Raw genomic sequence first — 23,498 nt, 5'->3', positions numbered from 1 at the left:
TCTAAGTAACCAATTGACTTGTTCTTTTAATTATTTTAAATAAATAACTTTATGTCTATTATTTCTTTGAGATATTTAAATATATATATATATATAATCTCATTCTAATATCTTTTCGTACTAAAAAAAAGTGTATCTTATTAATAAATTTACAAAAAATATCATATCAAGCCAAATATTATTAACAAAAATATATTAATGCAATTATTGTACTAAGATAAGGTATTCTAATACAAAATAATTCTTCATTATCATCATGAAGTCAAAAACAATTTTTATATAAATATATATATACATAATTACTTTAAAATCTTATATATATATATATATTAATTGATGAACATAAATTCCATATGCTAAATATTCAATGTGTAAACCAAAATAAAATTTTGTTTTTCCTAAATATTTTATTTTGCTATGTAGATAACAAATAACAAATGAACAATTTTAAAGGCACTTAAAACTCTTTCAGCTAGAAAAAAAAAAAAAAAAATATATATATATATATATATATATATTTATAAACAGTTTGCAGTTAGGTTACCCAATAAAGTGAGATACAATTATACAGAAAAGTTTTTAAAGACAAAAAAAAAAAAAAAGAGCAAATATTTGTCTTCCAAAAGTGCATCTGCTGCAGAGACACAAGACTGAGTTTCACAATTTTATCAAGGGTTTCCGAACTGAAACACCTGTATGTAATTCTTCATGCAGCAGACTTATGCTATACCACACCAAGCAGTTGAAATGCCTAATATAAGATCATCCCTCCGAAAATTTCGCCTCATTTTGCACCTTCCCTCCTTCGCTCCTATGAGTCTGGATTTATCTTTCAATGTTTGAAGTAAAATTTATAGAATGAAATGAATGTCAACTTGCTAAAAGTCTGGTCTGCCTGCAATTTGATAGCTCCTTCCTAGCCCAACCAACCCATGATCTTGTTAGCGGGGATAATTGGCAATACCACATTGACAGCCAAGGAAGAAAATAGAAACTGAAGACAGTAGTTCATCGTATCATATGCGGCAGAATCCTGATGTTTGGTACCTGAAAATGCAAGAGCAATGCACCTAGTTAACGTCTATCAAAGAGTAAATAATTTATTAGTATTTTTCTTTGTGAAGAATAATAAAACTAAATGTAAGATATATCGAATTGAGAAAATTCTAAAAACCCCAAGATATTTTATATATTTTTTTGGGTAGATTGATAAGACAATGAGGCCTTCATGAATCCCAAATGTGTTTTTCAAATTTTTTTAGCTTAAACAAACGTTGACTTTTGTCAAAAGAAGAGATATTATTAGATATAGAAAAATGAATATAGCATGCAGAGGATTAGATATCCTCCCACCAGAAACATAAACAAAAAGGAGAAAGACTCGCAATGCTCGAAAAAAGATAGCTGACCTATCTTTAAGCAAAATCGATGAAGGATAATCTTGAAGTTCTCATTACGCTATCAGCCCAATTTACCCTAAAACCAGGAACTGGTCCAAATCACAAAAGAATGCATCTGACATTCATCATGACTGCCCTATCTGCCTTCAAGAGGAGAAGAGAATCTTGAGGCTGTAAGATGAGCATTTTTCCGTAAGTATCTTGTGCCACCTTGCAACATAAAAGAAGCAATTGTCTGGGATCCAATTTTCACCAAGACGGGGAAAAAAGGCTTGGCTGGTGGAATAACTACTTATCTAAGGGGGCCAGAGTTATGTTGCTAATAGCTTTTGAACCTCTGCATTTATTTCCCACCTCTCTTTCCTGGACATAGTAAAGTTGCAAAGAGAATTGAGGGCATTCAATGTGGGGACACATGGACCAGAATAGGATATACCATCCTGGGTGACTTGGAATCATCTGAAAACTCCTCTCAGGAATGGCACATTGATTATCAGATCATCTGGGAAGTTAAAGAATGCCTTGTTGGCCAAGTGGAAAAAGCATTTTGTCTCTTGAATGAACCCTCTATGGTGGGTACTGCAAAGGGCCAAATTTGGCCCTTTTACTGATTACCCAATTCTAAACCTAGCAAGGGCATTTGCAGGTTTTGCCCCTAGAATTTGATTGAGAGTATCTTGCCTGACAACAGCAGTCTTGTTTGATTTAAAGTAGGAACTAGTAATATGATTAACTTTTGGAATAATAATTGGAATTATGGTATATCTCTGAAAGAGAACTTCCCTTCTCCTTCCTCCATTGCTCATCATAACGAGGCAAGGGTTAGGGAATGTCTTGAGGTGTCAACTGGTGGAGTCTATTGGAGTAAACTTGACCTCCAAAACCTAAATCATCAGTAACTGGGCCTCTCTTCTTGACAGGGTTGAGTACTCCAATCCAGCTTCACTCTCCTGACTTTCAAGTGTTGAAATTGAGTTTCCTATCTTATATACCATTAATAGACTGATTCAGAGTTATTAGTTTGATGAGTTGAAACTGAGTTTGAGATACAGAACATATCAGAACATTAAGTTCATACTCGATGGATGATTCATGTAAGGAAATTAGTTAAGTAAAAAGTTAAGTATCCAAATTACATTAATTGAAAAGTGTTGCTCAGAAAGGGAGGCATACTAGGACCAATTGCCGCTGCACAGGTTTACTAGGAAAATTCACCAGCATAAATACCACGGCAACAGCAACGAAGGGGAGATTAATCCTCACCCAGATTCTGTTATATTTGATTGACAGAGAAGTAGAAAATACTTGGGAGTTCTGACCACTAAAACCTTAAGCACCAGAATCAAAACAAAACATGATCTAAGAATTCTAGAGTCATAATAGCTAACGATGATTAGCTTTCCTATAACGATGATTAGAATCAAAATAACCGTTTCTTTAGTTTTAAAAAAGAAGAGGAAGCTTCATCATCTCTCTCATCCCATATAGACAATAACCACATGAGGGAAGGCCTCAATATCTTCATATACATATATATATATAATCCTCATAAAAAAGGAGAGAAAGAATAAACAAAAAACAAAGGCAATTGGTTAGACTATCTCTAAACTCAATAAGTTGAATCCAACGCAGGAAAAAACAAATAGATTATCAAGCAAAAAGTGGGGAAATGTTATGGTACTTGTAAGACACCATAGCTCCAAGGTATAGAAGTAGAACCACTGGATCAAGTAGATAAAATAAAATATGATTGAGGATTCCAATTGAACACATCAAAGGTCAAAATGTTATTTGTTTGACCTAATGGTTTTAAGCTTCAAGGAAATGTAACTCCAACATCCCAAACAATGAGATCTACATTATGTTTTACGTACGAGAGAAGTTAAGAAAGGTATGTTGGCAATCCTAACTTATTATAGCCAATTATTCGAAACCTATGTAGTAATGCTTTAGCACGTTCAAAGTGAATTCAACATTAAGTAAAAGTGTTTTGGAATATAAAAAGGGAAATCAAACTTAAGGACTCCTATAGTCATCCTTAAATTGGTAAGCCATCAAAACACCCCATTTTCAGCTCAGATCACAGGTATAGATAAATTGCATATTCAGAAAAACAATAACTATTAAACCTAAGTTTTCAAATCTAAAAAGGCTAAGAAATGAAGCAACCCAAGTTACCTGAAACTCTACCATCATCTTGACTCAGGCTTCTGGAGCAAAGCAGTCAAGTAAACTTCACCATTCTTCAACCCACTGGAATCGTTCTTGTCACTCACAGCCCACTTCACTTTCTTGTAACCTAGCTTCCCAATTAACGGTCCATAAACCTTTTCGAGATCCACCTTTTTGCCAAAGAACCGATCGAACCACAAAAACCCCCCTCCCCGCAACACCCTGTCCACATCAAATATCAAGAACTCCATCATCGTCAACGGTATCCACCGATTGATGGCGCGGCCGCACCGCACCAGATCCACCACTCCGTCGAATACCGGCAGCCTCTGCTGCAGAGGTACGTGCAGCGGCACCAATCCCCTCAAAGCCACAGCCTCACTGTAAGGAGCATTCAAATTCATAGTAGTGGTCAAGACAGTGACGTTGTACAGCTTCATTCTGGCGGCAAATGACCCCGTGCCCCCTCCAATATCGATTCCGAGACGAATAACAGAGCCAGCGGATTTGGAAATCTGCAGCAACTGCGGAATCGGGAGATCCAGCTCGGAGGAGTAAGTTAAAAAGCGAGACGAGGTTTTCTCGAGAGAGAAATCGAAACCTAGGTTAGGATTCTTCGATACCAGGCAGTTAAACGATTTGCAGGAATACTGGTTCCATATAACGTTGGAATCCGGAAGCGAGAGAGGGAAAGGATCAAGAGGAAGAGAAGAAGAAGGCTTGGGCGGGGTTCGGGAGAAGCATCGTCGGCGAGGAAGGGGATGACATCCTCGGAGAATGAGAGATTCCGCGAGGTCGGAATCGAGTGGACAGAGTGAGAAAGGAGTGTAGGACATATACTTGTGGAGAAGATCAGGGTGATGGTGGCAGGAGGAAGCAATAGGGGAGAGATGAGAATAGAGAAGGAGATCTGGAGGGACGATGGAAGCAGTGGTGGGAGCTGTAGGTTTCTCCGTGGCGGTGGATGGATGGTGGCGCGTGAAATGGTTGATGGCAGCGCGTATGGTGTGGAGCTGGTGAAGGAGATGATCAGGAACGAGTTGAGGAGAAGGAGGAGGGTTTACAGGCGATTGAAGGAAATTATTGGTGGAAGAAAGATGGTAGAGGGAGAGAATATTGGTCGCCACCATGGCTAACAACAGTACCATGTTCAATCCCATTGTGAAACCCATTACTTCTTCTTCTTCAGTTTCTTCTCTTTCCTGTTTCCAAGTCTCCAGTCCACTACTGTACTGTCATGAATTTTGGAAGACGGAGCCTTCTGCTACTCTTCTGGAACTGAGTTTGACTCCCGAGGTCTCTCGTCACTCTTTCTTCTTCTTTTTTCTTTTCCTTCCAGTCGGTGTCAAAGTAATTCTGTCTGATCCGAATTTGGACCGTTTGATTGTGATCAGACGGCTATGGAGAAATCCAGAAATATGTAGATTTGTGGGAATCTAACGGAGGAAATACACGCCAGAAAATCCCAGATTCGGTGATCTTATTTCTTCCCATGCGAATAAATGAATGGAAAAAAAACAAGGTTAGTCACGTGAACACAGGACTTAAACCAGTTGACTGTATTTAACAATTTAATTAGTCTATTAATAGAGATTTCGCATATTATTATATAAATTTAATATGCTGTATCAGAATACTATAAATGATTAGGTTTCAACAAATTACAAATTGATTTTGTTTAATTTAATATGTTAGTTGGGTTTAATTTGATTTTGTTTAATTTGGTACTTTACTTTTTTACTTACTCCATTTAGTAGATATAATATATAAATTGAACCAACGACAAACCATTTATGCTTTTCGCTACCATTTCAAATCTTAATCACAAAAGGAAATTTTATGAAAAACAAATTTAGTACCAAACAATCATAATTACATAATCTTCTAACTCATTTGTATTCGCCAAGAAGGTTATAATAAATCACTCATGAGTTCCGGTATTCACGTGCTCGGAGATATCTATGAACTTTATTTTAATTTCGATCAAAATTATGTTCAATAAGTAAATAGATAAATAAATGAAAGGCCAAGAAGAATCCGATAATTCCCGGAAAAATTTGAGTGTTTAACCATAAAAATTGCATAAGCATTGAATCTTTGTCTATTCGACAACATAATACAAGAATCTACATTTTTTTCATTGACTGACCCAAAAGGGTATTAGAGAAAAAAAAAAGAAAAAGAATATGATGGAAAATTGCAATATTGAAAAAAAAAATTATCATTTTCCCCCACCAAAAGAATCACCTTACTATCATTTTCTCTGTCCCGCAAGTACTTTGAAGCCAACCTCTATCTGATTCTAGGCACACAAATGGAGGGTGTTCTCGCTGGAAGTCTTCCGAGATGCTTGGCTTGTAAGTAAATTTCCGAAAGCATCTTTGAAGTCCTCTTATTTTACCTGACTTATATTTCCTTTGTGTTACCTCATCCGAAAAACTTGTAGCAGCTTTTTTCCGGTTTTTACTTGTCACGCCTGCTTTGATGAATTGTTAAAGAACAGATAAGAGGGAAGAATGTTCAATGAGTTCAGCAGTAAAAAAGAAAATGGCAGATCCTCAGGATGGAACGCTAAATGCATGATCAGTATTTAGTGATAAAGTCTTAAGATCGTCTTGGATTGTGATTCATGAAAATACTTGTCGCGTAAGAATTTAGGGGCTCACCGCAGAATGAGGGATCTGAAGAAGAATGAGTGAGATACAATATAAACACACTGAGATAGCAGCCCCCGCTAGAAGATTATGTAGGAGCCGTTTATTGTCTTTTGTTGGTACAAAAATGGCTTTGAGAGCGTTGGTTAACTCAAACAGCCGATGAGATACCTAAAGAAATTATACAAAAGTCAAAACAATGTAGAGTCAACATTTGCTTAAATTGTTAGTTTTTTTACCAAATTTTGTAGTTAATTAAAGATTCAGAATCTTCCCTCCACTAAAAAACACTGGAGGGCCTAGAAACACTTACCAAGATATAAATTGCAGTTGTCAGCATGAAGTTGAGCAATGGATATTCTGGGATAATAGAAAGGAGCCACTTAGGTTGTCCATTGGGTATGTTCGATCTGCACATAAATGTTCAATAGTAACATTTACCATTTTCAGTAATTCTCTAAAAACTCCTTCACTTTTTGGGTTATCAGGAAGTTATGGAGAGAGCCAGAGATGGTAGCAAGAAAAGAAAAAGGTATAGCTCAAAATTGATTTTATTAAGGCAAGAAAGGAATTATGGAATAAACTCAATGAATGAAGCACTATACATTTTATAATTTAAACTGACCTAACTCCATGTGGGAGAAAGGGAAGTAGGTAAAGAACTCAAGAAATGAAGCATAGAGAAAGTTAAAACTCGTAATTATTATTATCCCCTAAAAATATGTAATTTCCCATTGTTCAATAATAGCAAGGAAAAAGACAAATAGTTTGCAAACAATAATCAATTGGCCTACAAACCTCAACCATATATGAAATTGAGAAATATATGTCTCCAGAGTTATCTTCCCAAGCCATCTACAAAAAAATAAATGCAATTAGGGGCCAATTAGAGCAAGCACCTAATTGTGAATGAAAGTTACCTAAATTGGGTTCGGGGACAATTCACCAACCACAATAGGTGAAATGACTAAATATTGAAGGTTCAAAAAACATACGCCAAAAGGGTCAAAGAGACATTCCGAAGCTGCTGGGTGAAATTCCTCAAGCAAATGTAAACACTGGAATCACAGAAGATAGCTGCTTATAGTCAGATATTTGATAAAGATTATTATCAAATATATCCATAATCAAGTTTGAATAAAATGAACTTCTTTATACTAACGTTATGGGAATCCATGATGTGTAGGGATGGTACTTGTTGTAAGTCACCTTATCTAGCTTATAAATCCATTCATACCACACATAGCCGACCTAAATGTAAACCAACAGCAACCAATAAACCAACCGGGAGCCAATTTTGAGAATAATTAGCAAGCAAAAAATAGTACTACTACAGCTACAAAATAATGGAAACTTACAAATAAAGAAACCGCCACTATGCTTGTTTTGATTGAGAGCTTTCTCTTAGTTTCACATTCCTCCAATTTCTCCATCCATTTCTCTACCTGAGAAATTTAGGTCTTAAAAATTGGTTATTGGCACTCAGAAAAAGAAGATCGTCCAGAAAGCATAACAAATATTCAAGACATTACAGTGGGGTGAAAATAGGCATATATCATTCCAATTATCCATATATAGCGATCAAGCCCAGATCTGAAGTGCCACTCATGCAACTGAGAAAGATCAGGTTTCGCAGGATCAGCATACCCTGCCATTTTTTAAGAGAGAAAAATTCAGTCAGAAAGTAAATGTGTAATTTGTGATCTTGGAATTCACCTTAAATCAGTCAAATCTAATACTGAATTTCATTTATCTGATTAAAAATGCAGCAGAGCCCATGGCAAGTAGTAAGTTCGATATGAATCTAACCAAAAGGAAGCCAACATGGGGCCAATCTAAAATGAATATGAGAAACTCCAACAGAAAAGGAACTAAGGAAATTCAAGAAGAGATTGGAGACCAAACATGATGCAAGAATTCAACTAAGATTATGGATAAAATATAACTGTGGGTATCGATAGTCTGACATTGGAGCAAATCACAAAAGAAAAGGTATAGAGGTTCCTGACCTAGTATGAATGTCAATGGACCCCAGAAGATGTCAAAAACTCCAGGGATTTCCCAAATCAAGATAACCACAAGAAAGCATGAAACGATCTTTACAGCCATCACTGATCCTATCTCATTATACTTGCTGAAAACACCAAGGGCTCCATACACCATTAAAGTGAAAAGTGTATGCATCGGGCAGATGTAGTATAGCATATAGTCATTGTTGAGAATAACACAGCAAAATGCAACAAAGAAATTAAGTCGCCACATCATCTGCATTAAATAAAAGATTTTACAGGCATCTGGATTAGAATATTAGTGAATTCATATAATGGACTGATCGAGTAATATAACTGCCTAGAATTAGTAAAATCACCTGAGCAAACCGTGCAGTAGAGAAATCCTTTCTAACATAGTAATAAGAGAAGTTCCCAAATCCAGTCATCCAGACATATGCAGCAATAAAGATTCGTATAGCATTGTATATCTCCGCAGCAGCAAAGTAATGATACATTAAAAACAGAACCTGTTACGACACAAAGACATGTATTGGCACAGAGGTGCTAATAACAAACAGAAAATGAAAATAAAAACTAGCAAAATAAACACGTTTCGAGAAGATCTAGAAAAGGAAAACATTAAGAAAGACAGTTATTTTTTCCTAGCAATGGCTTGTCACAGTAAAATCCTAGCCAACCAAAAGGAAAAAGATAAATGCGCCACAGGGGTCAAATAGAGAGAAAGGGAGTTGAGTAGTATCCCGTCATTAGTCTTTGTCTTTGTTTAATTGTTTGTTTGTTTGTTTATTCGTTTGATTGTTCTTTTGCAAGGGCAAGGCCCTTTCTGTCGTTTGAACCAAAGCATCATATCTTGTCAATAGTTGAATGGATAAACAAGAAAAGTAGCAAAGAGAAAAGAAACTAAGAGTTTCAACAAGTTCGAGTATATCTTTATGATAATTAACGTAAAAAAAACCACCTTTTCACAAGTTAGAATCTTTTTACAGAAAGCATTTACCTGCATCCATCCTTTCCACTCTTCAGTCTGGTGACGATTAAGGTATAATATTGTTTTACCAGTGATTGGTGACTTGTCATTGTGTTTCTTCAAAGAAGTCATAGCAGATACTATGATGAGAAGACTGTAGAGGAAGATGAAGAGGTCGCGATTGTAATTCTGTTCAAAGAAATAACACCTATAAATATAACTTTCAATTAACGTGAAGAGTTTTCACCTTATCTGGCAGAGAAAAAGAAAATAAGGTAAAGGCTAAGCACATGTAAGACTTTCATTACAAAAGCTTAAGTTAACAGGCTATCTATACATAAGTCCTTCCTTTTTAATTAAAAAAGAAGGTTTATAAATTTCATATGTATTGATGAACTTCTAACATTATAAGCATTCAAATTTTATTTGAAAAGGAGAAACTAAAAACACATAAAAAGTGTTCTTTTTTTACCTTCTCCAGTTTATTCTTATGCTCTTAGAATGGTTAGATGCACTAACAATATTTGTAAGCAAAAGTATCACTACAGATAAGTTATATAACGCCAAAATGTACAGATGGGTCATGGAAGGCAATCACAAAAATGAAAATTTCATATCAACATGGTTCCAGATTTTCACAGGAACTTTGGGCCTTTGCTGGTATAACCAATTAATCTCTTCTTTTTTCTGTTAAAGAAAAATAGTTCAAATGGAAATCATAGATCAATGCATAAGCATTAAAAAAAGAAAAAGATAGAGATCAAAGAACCTTTGTAGAGTCTCTTAGCAAATTTGTGCGGTCACATATATAGAAGTACATTAAAATTGCCCCAAATTCAGACCTGAATGAGATTGTAAATTATTTATAAGAAGAACAAAGAGCCAACGAAAAAAGAAATTATTTATATATATTATCTACTGAAGAAAAGAACTTACATTGCTCTTAAAGTTGATCGATTTTCGAGCAAGAAAGAGTCTTCCATAGTCAAGAACCTAAAAGATCATGTTCTCAAGAAGGTAAGAAAAGCATTATGAACATAATGGTACCACAGTTAAAAAAATAGGTTCAATATGAAGAAACCTAATTAAGTTTGTTTTGATAGATGAACCATGAAACTTTGCTGATGCTGATCTTGTCAGACCTCCTTCAAGCAAAACAGCCCGGTCATCATCTTTAGTTGTCCCCTCCCCCAATTCAACCAGATTATTGTCTGAGTGACTGTATATAGTGAAAGAGAACAAGAACTATTGTAGTTAAAATATCCATACTTTCAGTAGTAGTTTAATACTTTGAAAATTATCACAGAATTGAAATAAATGCTTGAGTCAATCAGTGGAATGTTGACATAGTTTTCTAAGCCGCTGCTAATTAGCTGCATAGAACAACTGGTATATCCATGCTAAAATTAGTACCTTTTTACTCTAATTTAAATGTACTTTTTACTTAGTTGACTTTTAAGTAAGATGAAAAGATAATAACAGCTTATTAGCATTTTTTTGGTATTAGAAATGATGAGTATTACTAAAAATTAGTTTTACCACCTAGCAAAAACACAATCTGGAAAACTTAAATACACAAATCTACACAGGTAAACAATGTATACGGGAATGCATCACTTACAGACAGGTAAGTCATAAAGCTAGCTTAATAAATATCCAATTAAATTTTCTACCATTTTCTGCCTTCTTCACCTCTTTCCTGAACAGTTTATTCATACCACCATAACACTTTTCAGTTCTATTTCATGACTGACCATGTCTCTTGATTTATTTAACAGCTTCCTTCTAGCTAATTAGCACCATTGAAATTTAATTTCAAAGCAGAACTTACAATACATGTCTGCATTCATCCCACAACTTTAATTACCACAAAGAGTTTAGCTTCAACTAGTCTCAAAGCATGAGAAAACCATTTTTTATACCACATCATCCGCTCTATCATGCATAAAAAACCAGGGCAATGTAAGGGAACAAAGAAAGACTTATCCTTTTTACTCCTTCTATTGTTCTTTCTCCTAGCCAATCACTGAATTGGTCTATGGACTTACCTGTCAAAATTTGTCTGCTTTCCTGTTCTATTTAGAATCTTGTCTTTACAAACCCTTTTGGACAGTTTAAGCCACCTGTAAGGTAAAGCTGTTTGTTTGGACAGCAGTTCTTAATAGACTAAAAATTAGTTCCCAGGCCAAAACATGCTTTGTCCTGAAGTATGTTATGTACTTTAGTAATGCTGACCCCATTGTCACCTTTCTCTGCACCATGATGTTGCTTGGAAGCTGTAGAAACAGTTATGTGATACCGTTGAGGCCATTTGTGCTGTTTCCTAAAAACTTGTGACCTTTTTTACCTCTTTTCTTCATAGGGTTAGTAAGAGGAAAGAGGATAGACTTTTGTATGAAGAAGCAATGTTTGCTGAGGTGTGAATATTTTGGTTAGAGATGCAAGGATTTTTCAAGGATCATGTTTCTTCATTTTCTGTTTCTCTGGGAACAAATGACTTTGTTGTCGTCTTTTTGGTCTAAGGCCCATTCTCATTTTAAGGATTTGCCTTTGTCTTTCCAAATAGAAACTGATTGGCTTTTCTTTCTGAATTGTATGTCTTTTTCAGGCCTCTTTCTCTTTGCTGTTTATTTTGTTCTTTTTTCCGGGTGGATCAGTCCCCATATATTCCTCTTCTTTTCTATCTAATGATACTTATGTTTCTTCAAGAAAAAGTTTCTTTTTCATTTACATCCTTAACAGACTAAAGGTCTTCTAATTGGTTAGAAGGAGTGTTCACTTCTCATTTTCCGAACAAGAACATGATATAATTTTCAGCAGACCCATTCATCATTCAACTATAGTTCATTTAAACTAGATGCCTCCCGATTAGCAAGATTGTCGATCCACCTTATTGAAATTGTTCTCAAAATAAGTTGTCTTGCACTCTAAATCTGATTATCTTTTGAACATTTGTTACAAATTCATCCCATTCCCAAGTTTGACATGGCCACTGATGTGTATTAAATTCAAATGGCAGAAAAGTAATAAAAGAGCCTTGTTGTGTACCTAAATAAATTCAACACTTTGAATGAATGAAAGAAAAGAAAAGGAAAAAAATACTCATAGCAAGTACAAGGGCATAGCAATTAGAAACCAAGAAAAGTCATTCTGTATTTATCTCGTTTGCTCGCACCATGGGAAGTCTTAGACATAAGTACTGCAATCTTTTATTGTTTATTGCAAAACATAATCCAGAAACAAGTGACACCATTAAGTGGTAAGAGATAGGAATGAGCCCTCTTTCTATTCACCAAAGAAAAAAATACAAATAGGAGTAAGCCCATTCTATGCCTAAGTGATAATGTCAAGTGGAGGAAACTTACACTTTCAAGGGAGACGAAGCCTTTTTGTATTCTAACATCTCTGAATATATCCATGTAATAAAAACTGGAATTATTCCAAGCAGAAAAGATACCTGTGATGTAACATGGCAGAAATGTTTATAAATGAAAATGGCATAGAGAGATCTGCGACAAATGATATAATGCCCATAAAATGTAACAGCTAACTAATTAAGCTTCTACTAACAGAGCAAGATAGGAACTTATTAGTTTATAATGGATTATTAAAAAGAGTGGAATAATGTACCCCTGTGTGACTTGCCATTTATTTGAGTAAACTTCATCTTTATCAGGGATGGATGAATGAAATTAACAAGGATAGGTCAAGATTTAAGGATCCAAAATCAAGTTTTGGTTTAATGTTACATAGATATGATTATTTTAAAAAAAAGTAAATGAAATTATTTCAAAAAATGTTACATAGATATGAGAAACAATTCAGCTAATAAGTTTCAAGTAATAAGTGATAATATTCCTACCTAAACTAGAAGGAAAAACTCTTCCATGTTCATTATAAATCGTAAAGTTTGATAAAAGTTAATTTGAGTGATTCAGCAAGGTAAAAAGACATGGTGTCTCATAACCTGCATGGCTGAAATTTCTAATACTTCTCAAACCAGATAGAGTCTCTGCCTCTAGCATGAAAAACTTTAGTCTCCATTAATCAGAAAATGCTAAAGCTGGCAACTACATAGTCATTGTAACTCTAACCACCATCAATCAGTTAGAACTGTCCAGTACGTTCACTCAGTAACAAAAGCATGATGATTAATTGATAGCAAGGCAACTTATGAAAATATCCACCGACAATTTAGCTGTATTCCTTAACAATTAAATTTCACTTGGAAGATGCGCACGGAAAATTCATGAAAGCTTAGCCGTATCTACACGGTAAAAAAAAAAACAGCTAAATGCCTCTTCATAAACACTCACCTATGGTACTCGTTAACAACAAAAGTGAATTCATCCTCCTTAAGTTAATAAAAGCAATTGGAATAAAAAAATCAAGATTCAGACACACTGCTCGAACAATCAAAAGCTAAAAAAGACAGCTCCAACGTCAAACAAAAAAAAATGGAATTCCACAAATTTAATTTAAGAACTCGAATTACTTCACGTAAATCAAAATTTACCGAAAAACATATTATCACGAGATCGTACCTGTCCAGGCGTTATCACGCCAGAAACCGCCATTGTTGGCTCCTCCAACACAAGTTCCAAACTACAAGTTAACAAACAACAAAAATGCGCAACAGATATTAATTCAAAACAAAGAAAATTTAACCGACGGATCGAGAGTCAAGAGAGAAAACGAAGGTACCACAGAAGAGAGTGAAAGACACACACAAAAAAAAAAAAGCAAAGCGTGTGAGACGGTGATCTCTAGGACACGGTGATAAATAACAGAGAGCAGCAAACCTAAAAGCAAGGGAGAGAGAGAAAGAGAAAGAGAAAGAGAAGATTCAAGTTGAAGAAGAAGAAGATCTGAAGTGAAGGAAGCTGTTGCTTGAAGATTAGAGAAAATGTTCGTCGGTAAGTTGCTCTCCAAACGGTTGATGATTCGTTTTTTGGATTGGTGGTGGTTGCTCTTAGCTTCCGGTTTGGTTGCTCTTTTGCTTTCAGCATTTAGAGGGTAATAATAATGATTTATTTTTTTAATTTAAATTAATAAAATTATTTAGAGGGAAAATGTAATTAAGGTGTCTTAAGAGCAATAATTACAATCCTAATTAGGAAAAATACAAAGTAATTAGTTAATGGATTATGTAAATTGTTTGCATTATTATTTTTTGTTATCATTACTTCATTATATTATTATTTTAATACATAATAAAAAATAATACTTAAACTCATATATCACTTTAATGTATTATTAAATATTTTCAATTCATTTTATAAATCTCTTATTTTCTTATATAAGAGTATTTTATTACATTATTATTTTAATACATAGTAAAAAATATGACTTAATTTTAAATCTTATTGTATGTAGTGATATATTATTTAAACTATATATTTTTTTTATATTATAAAATATTTTTAATTTATTTTATAAGTATCGTATTTACTTATTTTTTTATATAAGATTATTTTTTTCTCATTTTATGTATGCATTTAAAAAATTATGACAGATCAATACAAAATAGAGAAACTTCTTAAACCTCATTTAAGATCCGTTGTATATATCATTTTTTTTTTCTTCATTATTTGCTAGCCCATACGATAAAATAATTTTTCTCTATAAATATTTACAAATAAGATATTTTTTATATTATTAAAAAGTCATTCTCTACCAAAAAAAGTCTCTACTTTCTCAAGTTGTAAATATTTTAAAATTTTAACACTTTTTTATTACCATTGGTTCTGTCAATTTGAATCTTTTAACCTAAACTTTTTTAAAAGAAATATTTAATATTATAAGCTCAATCTCTCGAGACTCCCCTTATTCCTCAAGCTCAAACTTTTCCAACGAGGATCTTTTTACATTAAACTTTTATAAGTGAATTGGTGGCCACTCTCAAATATCAAATCTAATCACCATCAATCTTCTGTTAGTTGAAAGTAGAAAAAATATCTTCGCAAAATTGGTATTATTTTAAGAGAAGTTTTTTCACTTTTGGAAAAATTTTATTTATCCACCAAGTTAATCTTACTTTAAATTAGATCGATGAATTCTGAGAAATTTAAAACTCGTTATTTAAAAATTATACCATTTTTTTCTAGTTGAAGTGTCCGTACAAATATATATAGAAAATTATCTTTCCTTCCATCATCGACCCCCTTCCTCCCCCTCCACACACACCTATAAATCTCATAAAACAATAAACCTTGAATTAAATTTAGTACCACTCAAACCATACCCATTATGCTAAATATGAATTCATGATCTCCAAACCCGAAGACAATGTAAGAACATATTGTAACACCCAAATAAAAATAAAGATTTTATTTATTTATTTTTATTCTTATTTATTTATTTGAATTTTTTATTTAATTTAATTTAATGAAAATAAAAATAATAATAATGATAAAATTGGGTAAAAATATTATTTGGATTTAATTGAAATTGATTTTGGGAAAAAAAAGTGAAAATTTAGATTATGGGGGTGTTTTTGAATAGAAAAGTTGTGCCACATCAGCACCACGTCAGCAGCCACGTCAGCGGCCCGGTCAGCAGCCCCGGCCAACCAGAACGCTCCGCGTGGCAAGGCAATGCTGACCAGGGAACGGGCCACGTGGGCGATTCGCGTGCGCGCGATCGGACGGCCCAGATCCGTTCCCGCGCACACGGACGGCTCAGATCAAACGTGCGCACGGATGGCCCAGATCCACGCGCATGGATGGTCCAGATTCAATCAGGCACGGACGGCCCAGATTGCATCGCGATGAACGGCCCAGATTTAATCCTAATTAAATCACGATCGGACGGTTCAGATTCAATCTTGATGCACGGTCAAGATTAAAAGGCAAAGGGTATAAATACCCCCACCCACACTTGACCAAAGAAACCCTAGCCGCCAGTGCTCGCCGGAGAAGAAGAACCAGACGCCGGAGGAGCCGGTCGCCGCCACTCGCCGCCGCACCGGGGAAGTTTCCGATCGCCGATCGAGGTAATTTTTCTCCCCCTTGCTCGTTTTTCGACACTGAGTCCGCCTGTGGCCAAACCAGAGCCAAACCACCGGCCAAACGGCCGAAAAACCCAGCCGAAACCCAGCGGCGCCGCCGCGCCCCTCCTCGATTTTTGCCTCCGATGAGGCCCTTCCCGGCCTCCGTTTGATGCTAATTTTATACCACTGTTATCACCGTTCTTTTCTCTACAGGTTAATCAGAGCCAAACATCAAAACGCGACTCACGCCGGAGGAGCCGCCGCACCCGAGAGCACCGCCACCGGTAAGTTTCGATTTTTTGTGATTTTTCGGCCCACCGATGGCCCTAGGGTTGTTCTATCGTAGGGACCGATGCAAGCGTGGCCGAATTCAGCCGAAAACGGCCAACCCGAGGCGAATCGCCGCCGCAAGCGGGGGAGCCGTTGTCGGAGCACGGCGGAGCCGCCATGTCGAAATTGCGATATTGGCTGAAAGGGGCCCTAGGTCTAATTTGGGACACGTGCAGGTACCAGTAGTACGTTTCAGTTCCTCGGAAAAAATTCAGAAAAAATTAGGGACAGCCTGTAGGCGCACTGTAGAGCCGTATTCAGACCCCGAAGCAAGTAAGGACCCCTCACCCTATTTCCTATCACGGTATTAAAGTTTAATAAATGATAAAACGGTATTTCATGAATCAATAGATGTGTGAAATTGTTTAAGGTTGCTAATGGAGCCTGAGTCTGGTGTATTTGTCGGTCAATTGTTGTTTGTTCTATTTTACAGTTTTAAATGCAGTATGATGTCTGATGTTTTCATTTCATAGTTTCGTGTGCATATATCACTGTTTTATTGATTATGGGTTGAATGACTGAGAACCCGATGTTGTGTGTTGTCTTGTTTGGCATAAACTACTGGTTTGCATATTTGTGTGTGATTTGATGATAGTGACTGAAGAAAAAAGGAATAAAATGTTACGTGAATTGATAAATGGATAATGTGGACAGCCTGACTAGATATCCTAGGAGATGGTGGACGGACCGAGTCCGTAGAGAACCCTACCGGGAACGTGGTCCCTCATACCAGACGGGGTATGGAGACCTTCTGTGTTTTGGCGCCCATACCGGACGGGGTATGGGGACGGCCCGTTTTTCCCTCATACCGGACGGGGTATTGAGGTTCATGGTTTTGGTGCCCATACCGGACGGGGTATGGGGACGGCTCTGGAATCAGATTATAAATGTTAAGGGTTCACAAGTAGCGGGACCCCTATGGATTCCCATTGATACTAGTAGGCTGGTAAATGAGGAAAATGTATTGTCTAATGATTGAGATGCAAAGGCGTGGTAAGTATTCTGTTATACAGTTCATATGATTTCATGATGATGATAATGTTATTATTTTCATAAGTTGTTTTCATGAATCTCACCGAGGTAAGTGGACAGTAAATGTTTTTATGTTAATAAACGAGTTTATCATAAGTTATGCTCAATTGGTCTTTTTATGTTTTCTACCCACCTTTACTTCCGTGGCGGTGAGATAATGTGATGTCTTTACTGGGCTGGTGTAGCTCATTCTTTATTTAACAATTTCAGATCAGGAAGACATTGTTCCCGAGCCCGTTCCGCAGGAAGACGGCGAAGGGGACGCCTAAAGACTCCGTAGTTATATTTATAGTTCTTATTTTCGAGTATCTCTTTTAGTTAGTTTATTCTTTTATATTTTGAGCACGTTTTTTGATTTTTTTGTGTAAGGAATGTTAATCAAAATTTTTATTACACTTCCGCATTGGACATTTTTAATACATATATTTCATTCTAAATTTTCGAGGCCGTTATACATATAATTGATATACTCTGCACCTTTTTCAACTAATACACTTACTTTAAACTTCTAACTTAGTATGACATTTATATAAATAATTTAACATTGATATTATATCTTTTGTCAATTGTCATAAAAAGATTTTAGTTTTGGGAGGCACATTCGAGTTCCAAACTTGGGCCTTTATCAATTCTCTATTGCTAGATATTTCTAAACTTCAAATATTAGTCGTTAAAGATTTTATTAAAAATAAATTATCCGAACTAAATTGTCGTATCAACCTATCATTATTATATTTATTTATCACGATACTATTAAGAATTCTTCTAAATTCAAACTATTTACCTTCACACGAAAATACATTTTTCTTTAAATTTGTATTCTAACTCAATTCATTCACATCCTACTCATATTTTGTATATATATATATATATATATATATATATATATATATATATATATATATACAAAATATGATTATAGAAGTAATTAATTTGTTTATCATGAGACTTGCCAAATAACACATATAAGAGATTTAATTGCACCCAAGTTTTTTTAAAAAAGAAAAAGAAAAGAAGGGAATATTTTGATGTATTTGCACAATTAACCACATAGTTTACTGTATTTACAATTTTGGCCAGTAATTTCTTCCGTACCTCGATGCTCAGTTAAAGACGTGACGCAGAACATTCGGCAAAATTTGAACGAGGGCGATGTTACTGTCTCCCCTGATTTCTCTCTCGAAGCTCCAGGTTCACACGAATCTCTACCTCTTTATACATGTATCTATCGTCTCCATCCTGTAAGCTTCTGGTTAATTGTTTCCGTGGATATATTTTCAGGTGCCAGGAGTATTCAGAAGCCTGTTCGGAGCTCATGGACGGTGATTCCCTGCAAAACTATTTTTAATTTTCCTTTTTATTTGCGTTTCAATTTGACTGGATATTCTCTTCGATATAAATCAGGATTATCAAGTTTTTGATTCGCGTTATGATCCGCAATTCAGCATGTCCATGTGATTGTGTTGTCTGCATGTCCATGTTTTTGTTACAAAAATTGGGTTTGTATTTAAGAAAATTAGGGATTGGATTCTGTTTGAGTGTTTGTCAGGTGAATTATTTACCATGTTAGATATCTGGGGGAAATGGTTCAAAATAAGTAGGGAATGAAACTGAATATGTGCGCATTAAGACTTTAATTTTGATTAGATACCTGTTTTGCTTGATCCCAAAAAAACTTTGTAGAGAAGAGATTAACTGGATGACTTGATAGACCAGTCAAAAGGACATAAGCTTTGGATTTGCGCGGTATAGTTTCCACTGTAACAAGATAGTTTCCGCTGTTGACAATCTATATATTACTTTCATCAACGTAGATAGACTATTTTCCATTAAGTCATAGATGAAAGTACGTACAGCAAGTTGTAAAATAATCTTAAAAATGGTTCTATACTTTCCAATCATGTTAACATTTCTTTCTTCTGGCCTTTCTGCATCTCTTTTAGTCTGAGATTCCGGACTATGATTTTCACTTTATCTTCTTCTTGCTCTGCCATTGATATCTTTTCTAAGTTATAAGGATGATATTTCAAATATCGAATTCTTGTCTTCTCTTATCTACTTTTCCTAGAGTTTATGTTTGCACCATGTAGCCTCCTTCTCCACCCTTTTTCAAATAATTTTATTGTCTGACGATACAGCTCAATTACTTGGGTAGCTGAAGTTCATCATCATCTGGGAGTTTCATCCAATAGAAACTCACTTTATGGGTTTAGAACATTTTGCACTGGAGAAGGTGTGTAATAACCTATGACTGTTTTACAGTGCTATAATCAAATGGGGTACTTTGTCTTTGATAATTTGTTCCATAATTGGGATTTGTATTTTGTTACTATTGCAATTTGCCCCATTTTAAGTCATATTCCTTTATCATTCAATTGGTGAATCATATGCAAAATTTACATATATGTCTGTTAATTGAATGATAAAGGAATCTGAATTGAACTGAGCCAAGCTTAGCCTTAGGGTTGCAAATTTTACACACAGAAGAAAACTTTCCTTTATACAATGCATAGAAGTTATTTATGTTTATTTTTTCACTTCAAACTTCATTAGAATTTAATAGCTTTCCTCACCATTCTGTAGATCAATAGCATTCTAGGGTAGATGCAATAGAATTAATTTTTTTTTCTTAAAATTAGTTCGATTTGGCTTAGTTTCCTTAGAAATCTAGTATGCTTATTGACTATGTGAAAATGCCATTCTAGAATTTAAACAATCATGTAAAGAACACCAACCCTAAACTCTTTTGGTTTGTTCTGCACACCTTGTAAATTAGCTCTCTGGGGATCTTCACATTCCAATTCCTCCCGAGCTCCAAAACTTTTAGCTGAAGAAGAAACTTTAAGAAGATCATGTCCCAAGCCAAACCTCCTTGTGCGAAAATTGCCAAAAAATGAAACCCTAGAGAATAAAGGTAACTCATAGGTTTGGTTGTTTTCTTCTCCTTGATGGCCAGATTGTTCTAAACTAAAGGCAAGTCTAATTTGCTTTTTTGTGATTCCTTAGCTATTGGAAAGTAGCATGCAAGAACTAGCTCAAATTTCTCATCCGCAACCTTGAGATGAGAAACACTAATTTCCTAGAGCAATTTTCTTGGAAAATCTCTCTTAAGATTTTCTTGAGAAATTATAGTGGGGTTTGTACAAATTCAAAATAACAAGCCATGAGGAGCCAGTGTTTCTTTTTATAAGCACTTGTGGAAGAGTTAGAATCCATCAAGGAATTAAAACATATTCTAAATGCTTCCTACGTAACCTTACTAAATAGGATTAAATTAAGAAATACTAATGCTAAAGAAATTAGGAAATAATACTAAACAAATTGAAAAATTAAGTATTAATAATAATAAAATCCAAAAGAAGTAGATTTTGGTACCATTCTAAAGTTAATCCCTCAAAACTCATTCCTTCTAATCACATTTTGGGTCACATAGACAAAAAGAAACAATTACGCTTTTGAAGGAAAAAAAGTAGATTTTGGTACCATCGAAGATAATTGGTTTTACTATTATAGCCATATTATTTTAGGGCATAATCTTGATTGTTTTGATGATTTTGGTTTTATTGTTGATATGCTAATTGATATGTAAATTTTGTACATGGTTGGTGCCCCCTTGGCACCCTTACTTCAATACATATTTGCACTTTTATTTCAAAAAAAAAAGAAGAAATTCTGAAGGTACTAAAACTATAATAATATATTTCTAAATAGTATAGTTATTATATATTAAATATAATATGATATCTAATCTATTTAGAAAATAAGAAGCTAATACATTTTGCATAAATTGGGAAAATAGGACTTCTGGTCAATAAGAAATAAAATCCTAATAAAATATAATAACTATAAAATCTTGATAAAATATGAAAATTCTTGTAGTAATCTGCATTGCTCCACTGTAATCTATTCTTTGATAGCTTATTTGCAGTGCATTTACATCTCATGTTGCCTGTGGCTACTTTCTTGGTTGAACTGTTGACCTATAAGGAGATGCGTTGTTTACCAGGATACGGCACTATAGAAGAAGTATTGTTGCATGCTTTGGTTTATATTCATCCTTACAGGACCCGTTCTTAGATTATTTTTCTACCATATAATATTCATCACTGAAATGTGATACTAATTTCATGATACATCAAGAATACGGTCAACTTAACTTTATAATTGCAAGGATGTATTTATTGGCGGCACCCTCTTGATGCCAATATTTAATACACTTCTATACTTTTATCTCAAAACAAAAAAATAATTGCAATGTATGTATTTAAAAATGACAATTTCTTATTACATCATTCATTTTTCTGGGGCATGTTAGATCTGTCAACCAAGAAGTGTGTGCCATGCAACTCAAGGGATATGCGGCCAATGACTGAAGGAAGTGCAAATGAACTAATATCAAAGGTTTGTGTTTGTGTTTGTGTGAATATTTTCCTCACATAGACTCTTTTTAGCTATTCAGATGTGTTCAGGTTGCTGGGTGGAATCTGGTTAGTGATGGTGGTACGTTAAAGCTCCATCGAACATGGAAAGTTAAGAGCTTCACCAAAGGGTTGGATTTTTTTAAACTTGTAGCAGATGTTGCTGAAGCTGAAGGTATAAATTGTTAATTTTTTATTTTTGTTCTATGATCCATGATCTGGAAATGCTTACGTAATTATTAAGCTCAAATGCAGGTCATCACCCAGATTTGCATCTAGTTGGGTGGAATAATGTGAGAATTGAGATATGGACGCATGCTGTGGGTGAGTATTTTTTCTCTTACAAGGTTGAGCTCAATAGTCTTGGTGTTTGAATGGTCTTGGGTGTTGTTTATATGATGAAAACTTATTTTCACTTTCATGTCAACCTCGATACAATGGTGGTCTGAACTACTTTTTGTCTAGTATAAACTAATGTAACCTATCCGATAACAAGTTGCATACTATTATGGTAGGTATTTCTCCATAATATATTCTTTTTTATCTCAAAAAAATTATGATAAGTATTTGTGAACTACCTTTTGTCTTGTATAAACTAATGTAACCTACCCAATAACAAGTTGCATACTATTATGATAAGTATTACATTCGAAGGGTATTTCACTTTCACGTCAGCCTCAATACAAGGAAGGTCTAAACTAATGTAAATTATCTGATAACAAGTTGCATACTATTATGATAAGTATTAACATTCAAAGTGTATTTCCAAGAAATTGCTGTGATATGAATGCGTAACTCCTGTTTTGGTGATTAGGAATGTGTTTAATTTCATGAACTTCATTCTTACTCTGTGCACAGGTGGACTGACGGAAAATGACTTCATTCTTGCCGCTAAGATCAATGGGCTTGACCTACATCATTTACTGAGAAAGAGCATCACCAACTGAAAGATCTATTCAAAATTTCCTATATCTATAAATGTCAGATGGAACTCTGCCTTGCAGGAAAAAAATGTATCTTCCCTCAGCTGGTTGAAACCTGAGGATCTTAGAATGGATTTGGTATCCTTTGCCCCAGTAATCCTTGTGAGTTAATGGTGAACTTCTATGTTGAGATTTGAGCTACATTTTTCTATTTAGGTTTTGTTTGAATAAATTTTAGTGATGGTTATTTAATGTATAATAATGACAGTAATTAAATAATAAAATTTTTTTACGTTTGGATAATAATATATTAATGTATGTTAATGGTATATTTTTATTTGGATGATAGAATAGTATAGTTGTATTTTCAACTAAATTATTAATTTTTCTCTACATATTATATGTAATAAATAATGGTATAAAAGAAGTATGTAAGAAAAAATTAAATAAATTATTTATCAATAGAATTATATTTATATTTAAATAAATAATTATTATACATAATTAAATTAAAATTTTATATTTAATAAAATAAATAATAATTATTTATATTATTATATTAATTTAGCTGTTAGAATAAATATGGAATTAATTAAATT

General features: G+C 34.4%; 3 protein-coding genes across 3 annotated transcripts; 1 reads left to right on the top strand and 2 right to left on the bottom strand.

The window, feature by feature from the left end:
- Positions 1 to 535: 535 nt before the first annotated feature.
- Positions 536 to 5,052, bottom strand: LOC110819718 (S-adenosyl-L-methionine-dependent methyltransferases superfamily protein). Its single transcript, XM_088211601.1, has 2 exons — positions 3,579 to 5,052; positions 536 to 1,047 (listed from the first exon to the last, which is right to left on the bottom strand). The coding sequence occupies exon 1, from the start codon at positions 4,742 to 4,744 to the stop codon at positions 3,593 to 3,595; it is 1,152 nt and encodes a 383-aa protein (XP_088067727.1). The 5' UTR covers positions 4,745 to 5,052; the 3' UTR covers positions 536 to 1,047; positions 3,579 to 3,592.
- A 564-nt stretch (positions 5,053 to 5,616) lies between these two features.
- On the bottom strand, positions 5,617 to 14,212 carry LOC110819772 (protein REDUCED WALL ACETYLATION 3). Its single transcript, XM_088211198.1, has 16 exons — positions 13,750 to 14,212; positions 12,571 to 12,662; positions 10,287 to 10,424; positions 10,142 to 10,198; positions 9,975 to 10,047; positions 9,236 to 9,394; positions 8,595 to 8,744; positions 8,236 to 8,491; positions 7,759 to 7,874; positions 7,585 to 7,671; positions 7,389 to 7,477; positions 7,222 to 7,284; positions 7,025 to 7,081; positions 6,540 to 6,636; positions 6,239 to 6,397; positions 5,617 to 6,048 (listed from the first exon to the last, which is right to left on the bottom strand). Exons 1-16 carry the CDS (start codon positions 13,780 to 13,782, stop codon positions 6,043 to 6,045), a joined length of 1,632 nt encoding a protein of 543 aa, XP_088067324.1. The 5' UTR covers positions 13,783 to 14,212; the 3' UTR covers positions 5,617 to 6,042.
- A 4,411-nt stretch (positions 14,213 to 18,623) lies between these two features.
- On the top strand, positions 18,624 to 23,205 carry LOC110819773 (Transcriptional coactivator/pterin dehydratase). The gene is made up of 7 exons (XM_088211667.1): positions 18,624 to 18,749; positions 18,840 to 18,880; positions 19,697 to 19,791; positions 21,874 to 21,959; positions 22,028 to 22,151; positions 22,232 to 22,300; positions 22,835 to 23,205. Exons 1-7 carry the CDS (start codon positions 18,711 to 18,713, stop codon positions 22,921 to 22,923), a joined length of 543 nt encoding a protein of 180 aa, XP_088067793.1. The 5' UTR covers positions 18,624 to 18,710; the 3' UTR covers positions 22,924 to 23,205.
- The last annotated feature ends 293 nt before the right edge of the window (positions 23,206 to 23,498 follow it).

This window comes from Carica papaya, chromosome 9 (assembly GCF_054855325.1).
Source record: "Carica papaya isolate Zhongbai chromosome 9, ASM5485532v1, whole genome shotgun sequence".
Lineage (NCBI taxonomy): Eukaryota > Viridiplantae > Streptophyta > Magnoliopsida > Brassicales > Caricaceae > Carica > Carica papaya.
The sequence above is the reverse complement of the archived record's forward strand: the minus strand, read 5'-3'. Positions and strand labels throughout refer to the sequence as shown.

What these genes read in the sequence shown, in the direction of transcription:
- LOC110819718 (XM_088211601.1), bottom strand. Translation starts at nt 4,744, where the DNA reads ATGGGTTTCACAATGGGATTGAACATGGTACTGTTGTTAGCCATGGTG.
- LOC110819772 (XM_088211198.1), bottom strand. Translation starts at nt 13,782, where the DNA reads ATGGCGGTTTCTGGCGTGATAACGCCTGGACAG. An exon ending in AGTGGAAAGGATGGATGCAG is followed by an intron (nt 8,745 to 9,235) that starts GTAAATGCTTTC and finishes GTGTCGTAACAG; the next exon opens with GTTCTGTTTTTAATGTATCA. An exon ending in CAATTTCATATATGGTTGAG is followed by an intron (nt 6,637 to 7,024) that starts GTTTGTAGGCCA and finishes ATTTATGTGCAG; the next exon opens with ATCGAACATACCCAATGGAC.
- LOC110819773 (XM_088211667.1), top strand. Translation starts at nt 18,711, where the DNA reads ATGTTACTGTCTCCCCTGATTTCTCTCTCGAAGCTCCAG. An exon ending in TTTCTCTCTCGAAGCTCCAG is followed by an intron (nt 18,750 to 18,839) that starts GTTCACACGAAT and finishes ATATATTTTCAG; the next exon opens with GTGCCAGGAGTATTCAGAAG. An exon ending in AACATTTTGCACTGGAGAAG is followed by an intron (nt 19,792 to 21,873) that starts GTGTGTAATAAC and finishes GGGGCATGTTAG; the next exon opens with ATCTGTCAACCAAGAAGTGT.